Source organism: Acytostelium subglobosum, assembly GCF_000787575.1.
Source record: "Acytostelium subglobosum LB1 DNA, scaffold: scaffold12, whole genome shotgun sequence".
In the NCBI taxonomy this organism is placed as follows: domain Eukaryota; phylum Evosea; class Eumycetozoa; order Acytosteliales; family Acytosteliaceae; genus Acytostelium; species Acytostelium subglobosum.
Window position 1 is genome coordinate 357,556 of NW_012236521.1, and position 17,268 is coordinate 374,823.

At 44.8% G+C, this 17,268-nt stretch overlaps 9 protein-coding genes across 9 annotated transcripts; 2 read left to right on the plus strand and 7 right to left on the minus strand.

Moving 5' to 3' along the window:
* Nucleotides 1–64: 64 nt before the first annotated feature.
* SAMD00019534_064270 (hypothetical protein) lies at nucleotides 65–1,213 on the minus strand (the record flags this gene model as incomplete). Its single annotated transcript, XM_012898247.1, has 2 exons — nucleotides 65–1,045; nucleotides 1,121–1,213. Coding segments are annotated over 2 exons (1,074 nt in total), but the record flags the coding sequence as incomplete, so codon positions are not given.
* A 514-nt stretch (nucleotides 1,214–1,727) lies between these two features.
* Nucleotides 1,728–3,424, minus strand: SAMD00019534_064280 (hypothetical protein; the record flags this gene model as incomplete). The annotated part of the gene is made up of 2 exons (XM_012898248.1): nucleotides 1,728–3,067; nucleotides 3,145–3,424. 2 exons carry the CDS (start codon nucleotides 3,422–3,424, stop codon nucleotides 1,728–1,730), a joined length of 1,620 nt encoding a protein of 539 aa, XP_012753702.1.
* A 265-nt stretch (nucleotides 3,425–3,689) lies between these two features.
* On the minus strand, nucleotides 3,690–6,441 carry SAMD00019534_064290 (hypothetical protein; the record flags this gene model as incomplete). The annotated part of the gene is made up of 5 exons (XM_012898249.1): nucleotides 3,690–5,258; nucleotides 5,334–5,681; nucleotides 5,749–6,118; nucleotides 6,196–6,294; nucleotides 6,362–6,441. Coding segments are annotated over 5 exons (2,466 nt in total), but the record flags the coding sequence as incomplete, so codon positions are not given.
* A 334-nt stretch (nucleotides 6,442–6,775) lies between these two features.
* Nucleotides 6,776–7,168, minus strand: SAMD00019534_064300 (hypothetical protein; the record flags this gene model as incomplete). The annotated part of the gene is made up of 1 exon (XM_012898250.1): nucleotides 6,776–7,168. The coding sequence occupies one exon, from the start codon at nucleotides 7,166–7,168 to the stop codon at nucleotides 6,776–6,778; it is 393 nt and encodes a 130-aa protein (XP_012753704.1).
* Nucleotides 7,169–7,916: 748 nt separating this feature from the next.
* Nucleotides 7,917–8,291, minus strand: SAMD00019534_064310 (hypothetical protein; the record flags this gene model as incomplete). Its single annotated transcript, XM_012898251.1, has 1 exon — nucleotides 7,917–8,291. One exon carries the CDS (start codon nucleotides 8,289–8,291, stop codon nucleotides 7,917–7,919), a length of 375 nt encoding a protein of 124 aa, XP_012753705.1.
* Nucleotides 8,292–9,744: 1,453 nt separating this feature from the next.
* SAMD00019534_064320 (hypothetical protein) lies at nucleotides 9,745–11,359 on the plus strand (the record flags this gene model as incomplete). Its single annotated transcript, XM_012898252.1, has 2 exons — nucleotides 9,745–9,998; nucleotides 10,078–11,359. The coding sequence occupies 2 exons, from the start codon at nucleotides 9,745–9,747 to the stop codon at nucleotides 11,357–11,359; spliced, it is 1,536 nt and encodes a 511-aa protein (XP_012753706.1).
* Nucleotides 11,360–11,954: 595 nt separating this feature from the next.
* SAMD00019534_064330 (hypothetical protein) lies at nucleotides 11,955–13,091 on the plus strand (the record flags this gene model as incomplete). The annotated part of the gene is made up of 1 exon (XM_012898253.1): nucleotides 11,955–13,091. A coding segment is annotated over one exon (1,137 nt), but the record flags the coding sequence as incomplete, so codon positions are not given.
* An 82-nt stretch (nucleotides 13,092–13,173) lies between these two features.
* On the minus strand, nucleotides 13,174–13,841 carry SAMD00019534_064340 (hypothetical protein; the record flags this gene model as incomplete). The annotated part of the gene is made up of 2 exons (XM_012898254.1): nucleotides 13,174–13,617; nucleotides 13,689–13,841. 2 exons carry the CDS (start codon nucleotides 13,839–13,841, stop codon nucleotides 13,174–13,176), a joined length of 597 nt encoding a protein of 198 aa, XP_012753708.1.
* A 1,155-nt stretch (nucleotides 13,842–14,996) lies between these two features.
* Nucleotides 14,997–16,665, minus strand: SAMD00019534_064350 (hypothetical protein; the record flags this gene model as incomplete). Its single annotated transcript, XM_012898255.1, has 2 exons — nucleotides 14,997–16,447; nucleotides 16,521–16,665. 2 exons carry the CDS (start codon nucleotides 16,663–16,665, stop codon nucleotides 14,997–14,999), a joined length of 1,596 nt encoding a protein of 531 aa, XP_012753709.1.
* Between the last annotated feature and the right edge of the window lie 603 nt (nucleotides 16,666–17,268).

The following is a 17,268-nucleotide window of genomic DNA, read 5'->3' on the forward strand; positions in this document are numbered from 1 at the left end:
GTTGACAACTGATTAAATGATTGATTGTTGTCCATGGTACCAGTAATACAGTGGATCAAACTTAGTTGATGCTGTTGCTTGGTGATGAGATGAGTTGAGTTGATTGCAAAGAGATGTGACTTGACTGTGGTGGAGACGATGGAGGCGAGTTGATCAATGAGACATTGGAAAAGGCGCGACCGCTTGTGATCGGGATATATCGGATGTGGCGAGTTGATGATGACAGGGGTGGTGATACAGGGATGAAAGAGGGTTCGGTGCCCTCCTGATGGAAGGGATATGTGTACATGATTGATGGTGAGTCGGGCGCGTACGACGGCGACGATGAAGACGAGAGCTGTGGCACTGCGCTCAATGTGAAATTGGCTGATGAAGAGGATGAAGAGTTGCTTGCTGGGATTGTTGAGGCGATGATGCCCGTGCTCTGTGATGATGGCAGTGCGGCGGACGACGACGACGTTCCCTGAGTCATTGAGTTGAATGACGAGAGTGTGGAGGCCATTGTTGAATGAAGGTTCTGAACTCTGTTGTTGAGCTCGCTTGTGATTCGGTCGGTATTCACCGATGCCCTATTCAATGCCTCTTGAGCCTGTTGATGTTGTAATATATGTTGATGAAGTGTTGTTGGTATATGTGTTTGTGTTTGTGTCAGTGGCTGTGCCAGTGACTGGGACTGAGCTTGTGTCTGTGCCTGTGTCTGTGGTTGTGTAGGTAGCAACTGTTGTTGTTGTTGTAATTGTTGCATTTGAAGATATGTTCGAGGCAGCTGAGACTGTGTGATCAGGTAACGATTGGGATACCATTGATGCCCACGTGAAGAGGATGAAGACGATTGTCCTGACGATGACGTAGAGGAGGATGAAGATGATTGTCCAGATGTCGATGTTGTTGTCTGGAAGTTCAATGGAATGCCATAATACTCTCCACCTCTACTTCTCCTTGATCCACAAGTCTCTCTAAGTAAATCCTCAATGAAATGTCTAGTATTCTTGCTCTTCACATCCAAGTTCTCTACAAACTCTTCAAAAGTATAATGTGTATCTCCCTATATTAATAACAATACATCGTTAGTAACTTACATTCATTCATTCATTCATTCTTTGATTCATTAATAACATACATCTTTATTCTTTCTCTCGTTGATATCCTCAATTATCTGTCTTAACTTTGAAATTAACTCTGTCTCATAGCTTTGTGCAGTCCATTTTCCCATTATTATGAGTATATGTATATATTGATAATTATTTGATTAATAAATTACAAGTTATTATGTATATGTTTGTTTGTTTCACCGTTAAGGTTTGTTTGTTATAACAATAATGTATGTTTGTATGTTTGAATATACGTTGAAGTTTGGAATTAACGTATGAGTGTGAGTGAAAGAGTGTTGTTGTTGGAAGAGTGTGTGAGAGTTGAGAGTGTTGTTGGATGAAGCTCAACGAATTCAAATTTAATTTGTTCGTTTGTTTCGAACGAGTTCAAAAATGGAGGGAGAATAGAACAATGTCTCACAATACTGGGAGAGATTGATGAGGGGGGTATGATGTATCTGTATCAATGTGTGCTAGTGTGTTGAATCAGATGCAATCACATAAGTAAGTGAGTGACTGACCGAATGTGATTGATTGATTGTATGGTGTGTGTGTGCCAGAGTAGATTGATTGATCGAGTGTTTCGCGGTAACATTGATGTCCTGTCAGATGTTTTATTTATGTAATACGAATGAACTACATGTCTTCGACACTCCAGAGATATGCAGCATCTTTGGTGGCAGCCACACGGTTCTTGCTCTTGAAGTACTCTTTCTCGAATCCATTGCTACGGTCGACGCCATCCCAACGATGTCCTGGTTGGATGTTGTATCGATTGGGTGGTGCAGCCGGTCCACTATACTTTGGTTTCTCATCTTTGGACGACTTGCTCTTGCTCTTGCTCTTGCTCTTCTTCTTCTTGGACGACGACATGCCTGCCATTGGATCGCCCCATATCTCTCTTTCCTTCTGTACATCGTTGAGGTAGTCATCGTCGGCATACCTTGAGAAGGGCTTCTCCTTCTCCTCCTCGAGCCGCCGTCGCTGCTCTTCAGCCTGTTCGCGCTGCACCTTGCCCACGCCCCACTCCATGTCCTGCTCGACGTCGGCCGTCTTCTCACCCTGTTGCTGCTTCATGAATGTGTTGAGCGAGTCTAGTTTCTTGCCCCTCTTGTCTCTGTAGACTGTCTGTGCATCCTTGCCCAACAGTGTCTGGTCAGCCTTCTTGAACAACTCCTTCTGCTCCTCAATCCTCTTCAATGTCTGCTCCTTGATCGTCTTGCCGCTGTGCAATCCTGCATCGGCTCCAAAAGACATCTTCATCTTCATGTTGGCTGCCGGGTTGCCGCCATTGTTGTTGTGTGTATCTGTGTTGTTCGTCGTGGTCGTTGTTGTTGATGTTCTTGGAGGCGATTGATCATCGCCGCTTGGCACCCTCCTCGAACGAGGAGGTGATTGATCCCTGTTTCTTGGCGGTGTTTGGTCGGGCTCTTCGTCGCGTAGCCTCTTTCGAGGCGGTGATTGGTCATGACTCAGTCTTGGAGGGGATTGATCGACAGCGGACCTTCCCCTCCTTGGTGGAGACATGTCTGTATCGACTGCACTCCTGTTGTTTCGTCGTGGCGGTGATACATCGCTACTGCGTCTGGGTGGTGGCTGGTCTGTGGGCCTGCCTCGTCGTGGCGGTGACATGTCCGTGTCCTGTTGTTGCCTCCTCCTTGGTGGAGATTGGTCCTCTATGTTCCTTCCTCCTCGTCTAGGTGGTGATTGATCTCCACTACCATTGCCATTATCTCTTCCACGTCTTGGAGGAGATTGATCAACTACTTCACTCCTTCTTCTTGGTGGAGACATGTCTTGTTTCTTCTGTTGCTGTTGTTGCTGCTGTTGCTTTTGTTGTACATTATCATTTGGCTCTATTGTGACCCATGTACCCTTGTCCTCCTCCTTCATCTTTGGCTTCGTCTTTGACTTTAGCTTGGCAAGGTCAAGGTCATCGAACTGATCTCTATTTACAATCACTGGTTTAAACTCATCTGTTACATGATTGATTGATCGAGTTAGACACTTCCTTGATTCATTCATGCGTACATTCATTCATTGTCATACCTACCATCTTCGTCATCTATATCTTGTGCGTCATCCTCTACTTCATCATCATCATTTCGTTGCTTGTTAATCCGCAGTGATGACCTATTACTATTGAACTCTACAGACTCTTGATCATCCATATCACTTATAATTGAACGCCTCGTTGTTGTCGTCGATGATGATGTACGACTTGACTTCTTCTTCTTCTTTGTCTTTGACGAAGATGAGCTGCCACCATTGCCACTCACATCCTGTGAACCTGATGCCAAGTACTTCTTAAGATAGTCTGGTATTTGGCTCATTATCTATGTATGTATGTATATGTATATGATTACAAGTAATAATTAGATTGAATTGGAACGAATGTGAACTTGAGTCGCGACCCAACCCTTGCCTTCACTCAAAACGAGTCTACTTGGGAAAATTGGAGAATGGAAGATGGAAGTTGGAAGATGGACGACAGTGGAGATGGCAAGTGATAAGAATACAACAATCATCGTCGACACCATGCACATGACATGGTATGGTATGGATGGCTTTATAAATGGAAAACATAGAGACTTAGTTCCTCCAGTACTGCGACCATTTGTGAACGATCTCAACGACAACGGGGAACAGAGCACTGACCGAATCGTTGAGTAGCTGCAGCAACGAGTTGGAGGCCTCCTGGTCCGTCAGCTCCAGTTGCAGCTTCTCCTGCACCTTGAGTATACTCTTCTCGCGCTCCTCACTGATCGTTGGAATGTTGGCATCGATCATCAGCGCAAACAGATTGATAATGAGATGTGAAGACTTGCGCAGAATGAGATATGCTTCGCAGCAGTACTGTTTGAACTTCTCGTACTGCTTGCTGCCCTCGCCACCCATGCCAATGACCATCTCCTTGCACAGCTTCATGGGTGGCGGGAAGATCTTGGGGTCCTTGCCCAGGATGTAGCCAAAGTCGATGTGGAAGAGGTTGCCGTTGGGCGTCAGCAACAGGTTGTCCAAATGACGATCGCCAATGCCAAGTATATAGGTGATCACACAGTATCCTGCACAACTCTTTACAAAGGTCTCGAGTACCTCTGGCGCGACACCAAGTGGCGCTTCTGGGTCTGGATGATGGCTCTTGAAGTACTTGAGGATCTCGCCACCATATTCGCCAATCACTGCTGCCATGGCCTCGGAGGGCGACACCAACTCGACGATACCATCCTCCTCAGCGGTGGCCAGCACATTGTAGGGCGTGAGCTTGAGGTCCAGGTTCTCCTTCTTTAGCAAACGGTCCATGAGACTGATCATCTGGATGATGAGCTGGTCCTGACGCAGGTCATCGCCCGTCTTGAAGATGATACCATAGTCTGGACCGTGTTTGGTGCGCAGACGGAGGCCCAATGGCTGCTTGGCGCTCTTGAAGATGATGGACTTCTCGGGGATGATACCCATCACCTCGATGTTGGGGTTAAGCGGGAGAATCAGGGGCGGGAAGTCAGACAGGTCCTTGTAGTCACCGTCTGTCAGCATCGACTTGAGCTTGTCTTTTTTTTTCGCTAAAGAGCCTGGCATGGCCTTGAGCTCGGCGGACAGCTCGGAGAGACGGCGAACAAAATGTGCCTGGCGTGTCAGTGTGTTGCGATCGGTTGATGGCAGATGGCGCTGAAGCTCATCACCCAGTGTCACGTAGTGCTGACAGAAGAAGCTCTTCTTGAGTACAGAGTCCACAGTGAGATACCAGTAGAGGTAGTTGGCAAAGACAAAGCTCTTGGCAGCCTTCTCCATCAGGAATGAGATGAGTGGCGACTCGGCAAAGTTGACTGGCTCGTACTTGGTGGCCTGCACCAGCTGCAGCAGGTAGTAGAGCAGCTCCTCGTCCACGGCCTTGCGCAGGATGTCCACTGCATACTTGCGCACGTTGAGTGTATTCTTGTGTGAGAAGGTCGATGACAGCAGCTCGAGGGCGTCGGCAACGTCAATCGGGTCCCACTTGGGCAGGATAGAGAGGGCCTCACTCCTCTGGTGTGCTTCATTCCATTCGACACATCGCAAGAACTTGGTCAATGCTTTCTTGTTATTGGATAGATGGTAGCGGAACTTCCAGATGAGGAATGAGTCCTTTGGAGCGAATTGAGTGTTGGGAGGTGTCTTGAGTAGTTTCTGTTGTTGTTGTTATGATGATGGTGGAGGTGTTAGTCCACACACGCTTCGGATGCGTGAGCGTCTAAGACTTACAGTGAGGCTCTTGAACTCCAATTGGTTGGGCTTGAGGTCCTTGTGATCCTTGTCATCCTTGTCGTAAGAGTTGAGACGATAGTACTTCTGCTCACATGGATGATCGTTCATCTCGACGTCGTTGATCAGCACCAAACTCCTCTTCTGTGTCGTGATGGGCTTGTAAAGTTGGCATGCCTGTTGTTTGAATAAGATGGGCAGCTCCAGCTCTGGCAGCTCAATCGTCAGGTACAACGTGTCCTTGTTCAATTGCTCGCCACTCCTACTGATCTTCTCAATCTCCTTCAATGCATAGCTGTCCAACCAATCATTGTGTGGCACCAAGTTGCGATCATACTTCTTCAACAACTGTGATTGTGCGATGATGTCAGATACACTCCTGCATGGTAAGCATGTGTAATAAAGTAGTACCTACCTTCTCCAAACGATACACTTCATCCTTGCCTTGAATCTTGCCTGGTGTAGTTGATGGGTTGTCTCCATTGCCCTCGACGTCTTGCCAGACCAGCAACTTGTGTTTGCCTCTGCGCTCGATACGACTCCTGCTAAACACTGAGAATGAAGTGCCACCGATTGGCACCTTCTTATTTGGTGCATATATATCCCATATGGTGAACACCATCAATGTGTCAAAGGGTAGGTCCTTATGCTTGATGGGCATCGTCATTGTCTCGTCCCATCTATTCTCGCCTGGTGTGAACAAGAAGAACATAGTCTGTTCTGGTGAGCATAATGGTTTGCCATCGCTATATAATGTACAAGTGATATATAGATCCAATGTCTTACTATATAATGTACAAAGTAATACATCATTTGTTAGTTTATCTTATCTTGTTGTTATAACTGTGTTATGTTGTGTTACTCTTTGTACAATGATGAGTTCTTGAGATAAGGATCATCAATCCATTTCATTACAGTCTCTGGTGCATTCTCCTTATGTCGCTTGCCCTTTAGTGAACATCTTTAGATGTGTACGTATGTTAACGTTGTAGTTCTTAGTTGATGATGTGTACATTGTAATAACATACATCTTTATCTTGTACTTTACACCTATATCCGAGCTAAAGTAGAACTTAAAGTCCTTGTAAATCTTCATTTGAAGATTGATGTTGTTGTTGTTATTGTTTATACAAGTAAGTGTGACAGTGTCTCTCTCTATATATCTGTCAGTGCCTCTGTATCACACTTCTATCTCTTTGTCGTGCGTGTCTGTTCGTGTGAAGTAATGTTAATCAATGATTTGATGGTGTGTTGAGGTCTTTGAAGAGTGAGAACTTGTCAAAGTGAGCCAAGATGATCAAATTGATGGCCTGTCACACTCTCAGCATCAATCAGATAAGTAAAGTAAGTAATGTTATGTTTATTGTTGAACATGCTAATATAATAGTATTACACTAGAACTAGAGATAATCTAATCTAATCTATGTATGTGATTTGAATGATTACTTCTTGGAGGCTGGTGCCTCAGCGTTTGGAACACAGTAGCTCCAGCTAATTGGGTTGGCACACTCGACAAGGTAACCAAAGTTGATGGTTTGGTTTGGTTGGATCTGTTGAGCCCATGATTGGAGACCGAACTTCTTGGACTCGGAGTAGGAGAGAGCGCCCCAGACTGCAACTGGTGCACGGTTGGCGATGACCTCGGTGAGTGTGACAGTCTGCTCTGACAAATTGATCAAGTGGCAGTCGAATGTTGAGAAGACATTTCCATCACCATCGGTCCAAGTGGCAGTCTTGTCCTGGGTCAGACTGAATGGGTAGGAGTTCAAGCTGGCGCTCAAGGCAACGGAGGCACTAAAGATGAGGAACAAGGAAATAATAATCTTGGTGTTCATTTTGGAAATATTGAGTATGGTATAAAGGTAATTAATTATTTAGGATTAGAATAAGTATTGCTTTAGATATTTGTTTAATTGTTGATGTTGATTTGATACTAATAATGTACTTTTCTTGATCCAATTTATAGACAACTTCTTGGTCTTCTGGACCTTAAAAGGATTAAACAGGTTTAAAGTATGATTGACAGATGTCAATCAAAGGTTGTCATAGGAACAGCCTATATACTACCATATCATTAGCCATTAATAATTAATTACTTGGGAGTATGTATATCTGTATAGATACCAAGAGATACTTTAATTCAATGTTCGTCATTAGTCATTACACCTGTGCGAATATGTGTTTACTCAATTGATCATTTATGAATGTCATAGGCCAAGAGAGGCCTCTTTCATCACAGATGCTACTCAATGTCATTGTTGATTGACATGTTAAACCACTATATATCTCATCATTACCAAAGAGTAAACAACACTCAATCAAACACACTAACTTCGATCAAGTTTGTTAGATATGTGTGAGGTGGGCGAGTGTCAATCAAACAGATAAAATTGATCAGAAGAGGCTTGTGGGTGTTGTGTGTGGGCCATCTGGGTCCATATATGCTTTCGATCGATCAATCAATCAATCACTCACTCACTCACTCCATCACTTATACATAGACACTATTAAAATGGTTTATTCAATTAAGAATTATTTGTTAAAGTTAGACTAGTTGTACAACAATATTTGGTATATTGTTGGTTATGCGGATGAAGAGTAGGTCCATGAAATGGCGTTGGAGGACTGGACAAGGTATCCAAAGCTAACGGTACCGTTGGGACTGATGGATGAAGCCCACTCCTGGACGGCAAAGGTGGTGGTCTCGGATGGTGACAGGGCTCCCCAAACTGACACTGGTGCACTGTTGGCAGTAATCGAGGTCAGAGTCACTGTGTTTCCAGATAAGTTAATAAGATGGCAATCAAAGGTTGAGAACACATTGTTTGTTCCATCGGACCATGTAGCAGTCTTGGTTTGGGTCAGATCGAATGGGTAGGCATTAAGGTTGGCAGAGTGCACCAGGACAGCGCTGAAAATGACCAAAAGAATGGCAATATTAATAATCTTGGAGTTCATTGTATTGTTCGTTAGGGAAATATTGTATTATTATTTGGATAATTGATTGATTGTTTGTTTGATTGATTGATTGATGAATAATGACTTCCGGAAGTCATCATTAAATAGGTAGTGAACCCGCGCCAGGAATGGAAAGTACCATGGGCAAGAAGGTGTTTGTTAACTTAAATGTCTGAAGATGTGTCAATCGATTTCCCCAAACATCAATCAATCAATCAATCAATCATCAGATGTATGTTATGTTTAAAGCGCCAAAGGTATAGTTGGCACCCCAATCACTCGTCACTGCAGTCATTCTCCATGTCATTTCCGGCAAACTATTGCCATGGTGACTAACTTCGTTAGTAGAATAGTCTTTACGTTTAATTACCATCGTACTGTGGTTGAGGCCTCTGGATATACCTCTCGCCATGGCCTCTAAACTCTGACCCCCTGTTGCGCTTCGTTCAATCATTGTTGTTGCCAACAACAATGTAAAGTTTTACATTCTGAAGGGTGTCATTGTGTTTGGTAGTGCCCTTGTGTTGAACAACCCCAGTCAATCATAATTCAGGCAATACACTCCACACCTGTTTCATTCATCAAGGTCTTGCTCAAATACACACTCGAATGTGGTAAGGCCTTCGTGTGACAACATGTTGATTGATTGATTGATTTGATTGAATGTATGATTGTTTGAATGTAATGTTTGATTGATATGGATGATGCTGGAATATGATTGACATTCTATGTGCTGCCTCTATTTGGTCATGTTCATGCTAGACTTGTGCCAATCCTTTATTTGTGCTAATGATCACGAACAAAGAATAACGAAGTCAACATCGTGATGTGATTGAAACGAAATAGTGGAAGTTCCACAGGTTGGAAACATAAGATATTCAGCTGATGAGTCGTTGAAAACAATTTAAAAAGAAATTTGTAAAATAGATATCTGTTTTTTTGTTTCAAACAATAATTTGCACAAGGGCAGGGCAATTTGAAGATAGAGGGGTAGTATCAAATAGGACCATCCCTCCATCAACTCAACTGATCGCTCACACACAAAACACTGTGGTGTTGCTCGCCACTTTAGGGTATTTATCACTCCTTCCAACATCGAGGTCCCAAATGGACCCGACACCAACCATCCCCACAAACACTTTAAAAAAATCAAATACAGTGAGTATGATGCACTCTTGCAACTACCACGACACTTGTGCTGACGACAGTCCAAAGTCCCTGTCTTGTCTCCTCGACACAACTTATCTCACTCACTCACTCACCCACACACTCAACTCAATTCACTCACTTAGACGCCCAAGCGAAGACAGACGGCTAATCATAATACTTATTCATTGTCTTCAACAACCAATCAATCAATCTAATTCATTCAAATCAAACAGATAATAATAATAATAAGTTATAACTTATAATATATTTATTATATATATATACACATACAGACAATTAAAAGATGTCAGCTCGCATGTACGATTCTTTCAAGGTCAACAGCACTCATGTTAAATACACTGAGGAGGAGATCATTTCAAACTATACCTACAACACTTCCACTACCAAGGTTGTCGAGGGAGAGTTGATCGTTGAGCCACTCAACCAGAACTACACCTTCAAGACCCAGCGCAAGGTCCCCAAGCTCGGATGTATGATCGTTGGTCTCGGTGGTAACAACGGTACCACCGTCGTTGCTGGTGTCATTGCCAACAGAGAGTAAGTAATAGTACTACTTGGAGCAGACTACTCAAGTCGACACAGACACTCATACAATACAATCAATCAACTTAATTAGGGGATTGTGCTGGAGAACAAAGACTGGACTTCAGAAGCCAAACTACTATGGATCTGTTATTATGGCCTCGACCATTAAGCTCGGAACTGATGCTGAGGGAAGAGACTCATACGTTCCACTCAAGTCACTGTTGCCAATGGTGCACCCCAACGACATTGTCTTTGGCGGTTGGGACATCAACGGCGCTGACCTCGCTGAGGCCATGGAGAGAGCCCAGGTTCTCGAGCACGACCTCCAGAGACAGCTGGTGCCACACATGAAGGAGATCCGCCCATTGCCATCGATCTACTTCCCAGACTTCATTGCCGCCAACCAGAAGGACCGTGCCAACAACGTGTTGACCGGCACCAAGAAGGAGCAGATGGAGCAGATCCGTCGCGACATCCGTGAGTTCAAGCAGACCAACCAGCTCGACAAGGTCATCGTTTTGTGGAGTGCCAACACCGAGCGTTTCTCTTCAATCGTCCCAGGCGCCAACGACACCTGGGCCAACCTGCAGGCTGGCATTGAGCGCGGAGATGAGGAGATCTCCCCATCGACCCTGTTCGCCGTCGCCTCGATCCTCGAGAACACCATCTACATCAACGGTTCCCCACAGAACACCTTTGTGCCAGGCGTCCTCGATTTGGCCATCCAGAGAAACGTCCCTATCGCCGGAGACGACTTCAAGACCGGTCAGACCAAGATCAAGTCTGTCCTCACCGACTTCCTCGTCAGCGCTGGTATCAAGCCAACCTCGATCGTCAGCTACAACCATCTGGGTAACAACGACGGCAAGAACCTGTCGGCCCCACAGCAGTTCCGCTCCAAGGAGATCACCAAGTCCAACGTCGTCGACGACATGATTGCCTCCAATGCCATCCTGTACAAGGAGGGTGAGCACCCAGACCACGTCATCGTTATCAAGTACGTGCCATACGTCGGAGACTCCAAGCGTGCCATGGACGAGTACACCTCCCAGATCTTCATGGGTGGCCACAACACCATCGTCATCCACAACACCTGCGAGGACTCGCTGCTCGCCGCCCCAATCATCCTGGATCTCGTCATCCTGGCCGAGATGTGCGACCGTATCACCCTGTGCCCAGAGAACAGCCAGGACTTCATCACCTTCCACCCAGTCTTCTCGCTGCTCAGCTACCTGCTCAAGGCTCCATTGGTGCCAGAGAAGGCCAACGTTGTCAACGCCCTTTTCAAGCAGAGAGCCGCCATCGAGAATATATTCAAGGCTTGCGTTGGTCTCCCACCCGACAACAACATGTTGTTGGAGCAGAGAATCTAAATGAATTATTATTATTATCATTATTAGTTAGTAGTAGTAATTAGGACCGACCTGCTCATGTCGACACATTACTTTCAATTCTCCAATCATTCATTCAACTCAACAACAACTCTCTCACAGGGTATTGCCTGGAATACCAACGTCCTTCCCCCATGTATTGTAAGAGCAGCGTTCCATTATTATGACCTAATAAAAAACCATTATACTCTACTACTACTTGCCATCATGATATGCTTGTCTCTTGTCTTACCTTGATGGCAACACACGCGACTAGACTGATCCACTCGCGAGTAGCCCTCACCTTCAAAATTTCAAACATAATTTGAGAGTTGTCTAATGAAGTTGCCACTTGCCTACAACGACCACAACTATATTACCTGTTACTACTAGTACATCAACAAAGAACTCTCAGAAGGTACACGTCTATGAGTCAACGACAAACAGGCATTGTGTGCACAAACAAACAACAGCCGCAGCAACAACAGCAACAACAACTACATCTGTTGCAGCAGTCTGTGCACAAGCATCAGAAGTAGTAGTATTCATAGTAATAGAGTAATAGTAGTACTTACATACATAACATATAACAACAACAATGTATATAACAACAAATAAAGAGTTAACAGAATATTGTACACGATTGATGTTGGCATCGGCAGTTGGCTTTGATACAGAGTTTGATCATACGACGACGTATGCACCAAGATTGTGCCTGATTCAAGTGACAACGTCTAGTCAGATAGAGGATGTCGCCGTTATAGATCCAATAGTCAACAAGTTGGATCTGACACCACTGCGCGACGTATTCCTCAATGGTAACATCGCCAAAGTGTTCCACGATGCGCGTCGTGACCTCGACCTGCTGTATAGAGTGCTCAAGGTGCTACCCGTCAACGTGTTTGATACGCAGTTGGCCGCAGCGTTCTGTGGCCTGAAGGACAGACCCATCAGCTACAAGGACCTGGTGAAGCGACTGTTCAACCACGACATTGACAAGAGCTTCCAGCGCGCAGACTGGCTGGCGCGCCCGCTCAGCCAGGATCAACTTCACTACGCCAAGTGCGACGTGGTCTATCTGCTGCCGGCCTACCAGATGCTGCACGCCAGCCTGATCAATATGAATCGTTGGGAGTGGATGCTGGAGGAGATGCGCCTGATGTCCGATCCACAGACGTTCGCCATCGACAAGACGCGTCTGTGGGTCAAGACCGACTTCCCCAAGGACAGCCCCAATCTGAACCTGGCCGTTGTCCAGGACGTCTGTGTGTGGCGCGAGAGCAACGCCAACTCCTTTGATATACCGCGCAAGACTTTGCTGCGAGACGACTGCATCCAGACCATCAGCACCAATGTGCCCGCGACGCGCGAGGAGCTGATCAAGATGGCGCAGTCACCAGTGTACATAACCAATGGCAAATACATGGCGCACTCGTTGTTTGAGTGCATACAGCTGGCGGCGAAGCGACCGCGCGAGTCCTGGCCTGTGCTGCACGAGCGAAAGGAGGCAGACCCCGAGCGAGACTACATCAGACAGATCAGAGATGGCTACGCCAAGCAACTCAACATACCTTGCAATCTGTTGGCGACCGACACCAACCTACGCGAGTTTACAAAGGGTGTTTATTCATTCGAAGGATGGCGATCAGAGTTTGGACAATTCCTCAAGTTATCATTGGATGCTGCGAGACAACAACAACAACAACAACCTGCTTCTAAACTTAACTTGGTTAAGTGATCAAGGCTGTCGATGATAATGGAATAAATAGCGATCAGACTCGTGTCGCGACACAACTATCTAGCAAAGCCACTGGTGTTCACGAGCTTTCATCGTCGTTCTCTGAGTTGGATGATGTATCTTGATCTTGATCTTGATCTTGATCTTGATTTTGATTTGGATGCTCCTTGTAGTTTGCTCGATGTCTGATGACGTACAATGGTAACTTGCCACCATTGTCATCGATGTTGATTGGTGGCACATTGGAGTGATCGTCTGGTAACTTGGTTGTAGTGTCATGCCTCAGAATGAATGGAGCATGTGATGATGTCGATGATTGATCTCCATGTTCAACAACATAATCATAATGAGGAAAGAGATACAGTACTCTAAAGAATGCTCTTTGGTCCAATGTATTGTTCCTAGTCACAAAGGAAGGGAATAGCAGTCCAACTATTGTGAGCACTTTGACCAAGTTTAGTCTCTCTCCAACTTGAGTTGTATCGTCATGATCATCAATATACTGGAATGTATTCAGTACAGTCTTTGATTGATTGATTGGACGAGTCAGTGAGTGAGTATGTGATCATGATTGATTGAGTGAGTGATACTAACTTTATCAAACAACTTATATCGTTTCCTTAGTATTGCTACAATAGCCTTCTTCTGATCAATGTACTTTTGTGAACACAAGGTACATTCTTCAGATGTTTGATCACTCTCTTCAGATGTAACAGTCGTAGTAGTTGTTGTGTGTGAATCAGACATTTGACATTAAAAGTCATTTATACTTAGATAAGGTCAAAAGAATGAATAAACGTTTATTTATTGAATTCCTACGGCACCTTGGAAGTATGTAAGCTGTTGTTTCTGTTTGAATGTACGCCATTCACCATCACCGGTGCGTAGGCTATCCCAGGAAAGTCCATCACCTTGATCAAAGTAGTATACATATTGTACTTCATCTTTTCCACCAATCATCCATATCTTGAATCCTTGATTATAACCAAATATCAATGATAGTCCATAACGACCTTGAGTAAGACCAGGATTGGGTAAGGTTTCCATTATCCAAGTATATATTGATATCCTTTTGAAGTATTTCGATGTTATAATATATACATATTCTATTGAATCGAAGCAGACTCCTTCAACTCTATGACTTTCTTCTTCTTTAAATTCGTAGACAACTTGTGATCTCTTTGACTCAATATTGAAAGCTTCAATATTATTCACCAATGTATAAGTGGAACTTGATTTCTTTGTTGTACCTCCAATAACATATATTATACCATCTTTGACAAATGTGTATGAGTAGTATCTTGGATTTAAGATAATTCCACGTTCCTTGATCTGTCCAGTGAGGATATCAAATAGATCGACACGATCCATTGCTTCATTATTCTGGATTCCACCGACCAAATAGATGAAACGACCTTGATCATGACAACAAGCGATACTCGATCCTCCTTTGGCAATCACTTCATGTTGATCCCATATCTCGGTATCCACATTATATCGTTCATAAGAGTTCAATCTGTCATTGCCACCAAAGATATATATATGTGAACCAATTGATACCACTGATGATGAAGAGCATGCTCTTTTCATCTTTAACGATTTATGCTCTCTCCAAGTATTCTTATCAATATTATAAATATATACATTTGATAAATGTGTTGTACCTTGCATTCCACAAATTGAATATATCTTATTGATTGAATAATCTTCAATCAATTGGGATAACTTGATCTTAAAGTCAATTGAGCGAGACATATTCTTTTGATGTTGTATAACCATTGAAGTTGCTGAATCACTCTTTGGAGTAGGATTGGTTGATAGACCTCTTGAATCAAGTATAGAATGTCCATGATGAGCTGAAGTAAATTTGATTGGATATGAAAGGCCATATATACATCATTATTACTTGTACTTGGCCATGAATGCCTTGTGGAAGTCAGCCACCTTCTTGCAAACACCCTCGATGGCTTGCTCTGAGGGCAGGAAAGTGGTTCTGAAGTGGTAGGTGCCATCGCGCTGACCAAAGCCTGAGCCTGGAACAACACAGATACCAGTGGCCTCGAGCAACTGGATGCAGTAGTGAGCGTCTGGCTGCTTGCCATTCTGCTTGGCCTCCTCGACGGCCTTTGGTGGCAGACGGATCTGGGGGAAGGCATACATAGCGCCCTCTGGTGCGTTACATGTGACGCCCTCCAAACTGTTGAGTGCGGTGGCCAAGAGATTGGCACGACGCTTGAGTGAGTTGTAGATGGCATCGCGCTCCTCAATGTACTGCTTGTGCGAGGCCTCGCCCTCTTGTGGTGGGTTGACCATCAGGTCGACGACGAGCTGGCCAATGACGTTGGGGCACAGACCAATCGAGGAGAGCTTGTAGATCTCCGACTTGACCTCTGGCGAGATGCCAAACAGCTCCATGTAACCACCACGCTTGCCACACTCACCGACAAAGCCCTTGGACACGGAGTGGAAGGAGACCATCTCGAGTCCCTCCACCTTGGTGCCGAGGTCCTTGACGACCTTCTTGAACGACACGAATGGCTTGTTCTCCGAATATACGTTCTCTTGATAGACCTCGTCGGCCAGGAGGACCAGACGCTTCTGATGGCAGAACTGGACAATGTCGCTCATGTTGGCGGCGTCCAGGGTCTGACCGGTGGGGTTACCAGGGTTGATAATAACGAGGGCGCGTGGAGTGATACCCTTCTCCTTAGCGTCATTGTAGGAGCGCTCCAGCTCGGGGATCTCCATCTTCCAGCCGGCCTCCTCGTTCAGGTAGTAGCCCAACTGAGAACCGCCGTACAGCTCGATGGTGGCAGAGTAGAGTGGGTATTGGGGGATGGGGATGAGGATACCGTCGGAACGGTCGCGTATCAGCAGACGCAGGATACGCTGCACGGCCACAGAGGCACCGTCTGTGAGGAAGATGCTCTCGGGGTCGGCGGGGTAGCCATCACGCTTCTCAATGAACTTGGCCACGCTGCGCAGCACCGAGGCAATGCCCTGGCTGCCCGAGTAGGCGCCAGTGTTTCCGACCGAGGCAAGGAGTGCGCGAGCACGGGCAATGGCGTCGGCTGGGAAGATCTTGTCGATGTGTGGCGACTCGAGCAGCTCGGGACACTCACACAGCGCGACGACCTGACGGAAGAAAGACAGTGGCTTCTGCTTCAACTGTTGTGGGTTACCAATGTTACAGTAAACAATCTCCTCGAATGGCAACAACTTGATGCCCTCATTCTTCTGGCGATCCAAAGTGCTAACCAACTTCTCTGCTCTAATCACCAACTCTCCACGCACAGCATATTGAGCTGTACGTACAGTTGGGCACATATTGTCCAATGTCAATGATTTCTGGTCTGTGTAATGAGATTGATTCAAGTTAGTTCAATGATTGAATGAATGGTTATGGATGAATGAATGGACACATACATGATGGAGTTGTTGATGAAGTCATTGTGTCTGATTGTTTTGGTATGAAGGAACCTGTTCCTGCTGATGATGCTGATGCTGATGATGCTCCTAAGCCTGCTGCTCTTTCAAGATTGACAAATAACTTGGTTGAATGTCTCAACATTTAAAAATGATGAACTTGTGAATGTTGTTTGAGAAAGAATGAATTGAAATGATTGAAAGTTTCGAAATTGAAGTTGAGTTGTGTTGCGTGTCGTGTTCTGTCACAGATAAATATCAATGTGATTGTTTGAAATAGTCTTTGTGTTGGTATATATGTATGTATGATGGTTTGGTGGGATGGATGGTAATAAGAGAAATGTTCCCTGGGTATGCAGATATTGAATAAAAAATTATAATATTATTGTTGTTGGTGTTGTTGAGTTAGTTGGTGTACACACAAACAAGAGACAAGGGTCGTCGCGACCATGGGACACATCTTACGTCCCAACGATTGGCTCACAGGGTATGTGAGGGTTCGTGTTTGGAAACTTGAGGTTGCCATTCATCACCATCATCACCCCATTAACACTTTCCCACTCATGATGACCACAAAGGTCGAAAAGGTGTCCAATTCTTTTCAAACTTTTGATGGTGAAAAAACTGATCAGTTGTGTTATTTTTTTCAAACAAGTTACTTTCGTTCGTTTTTTTTTTTAATGTTTAATAACCATAATATAAATGATATAATGATGTTGATTAATGATTGTTTGAAGTGATGTGCCTG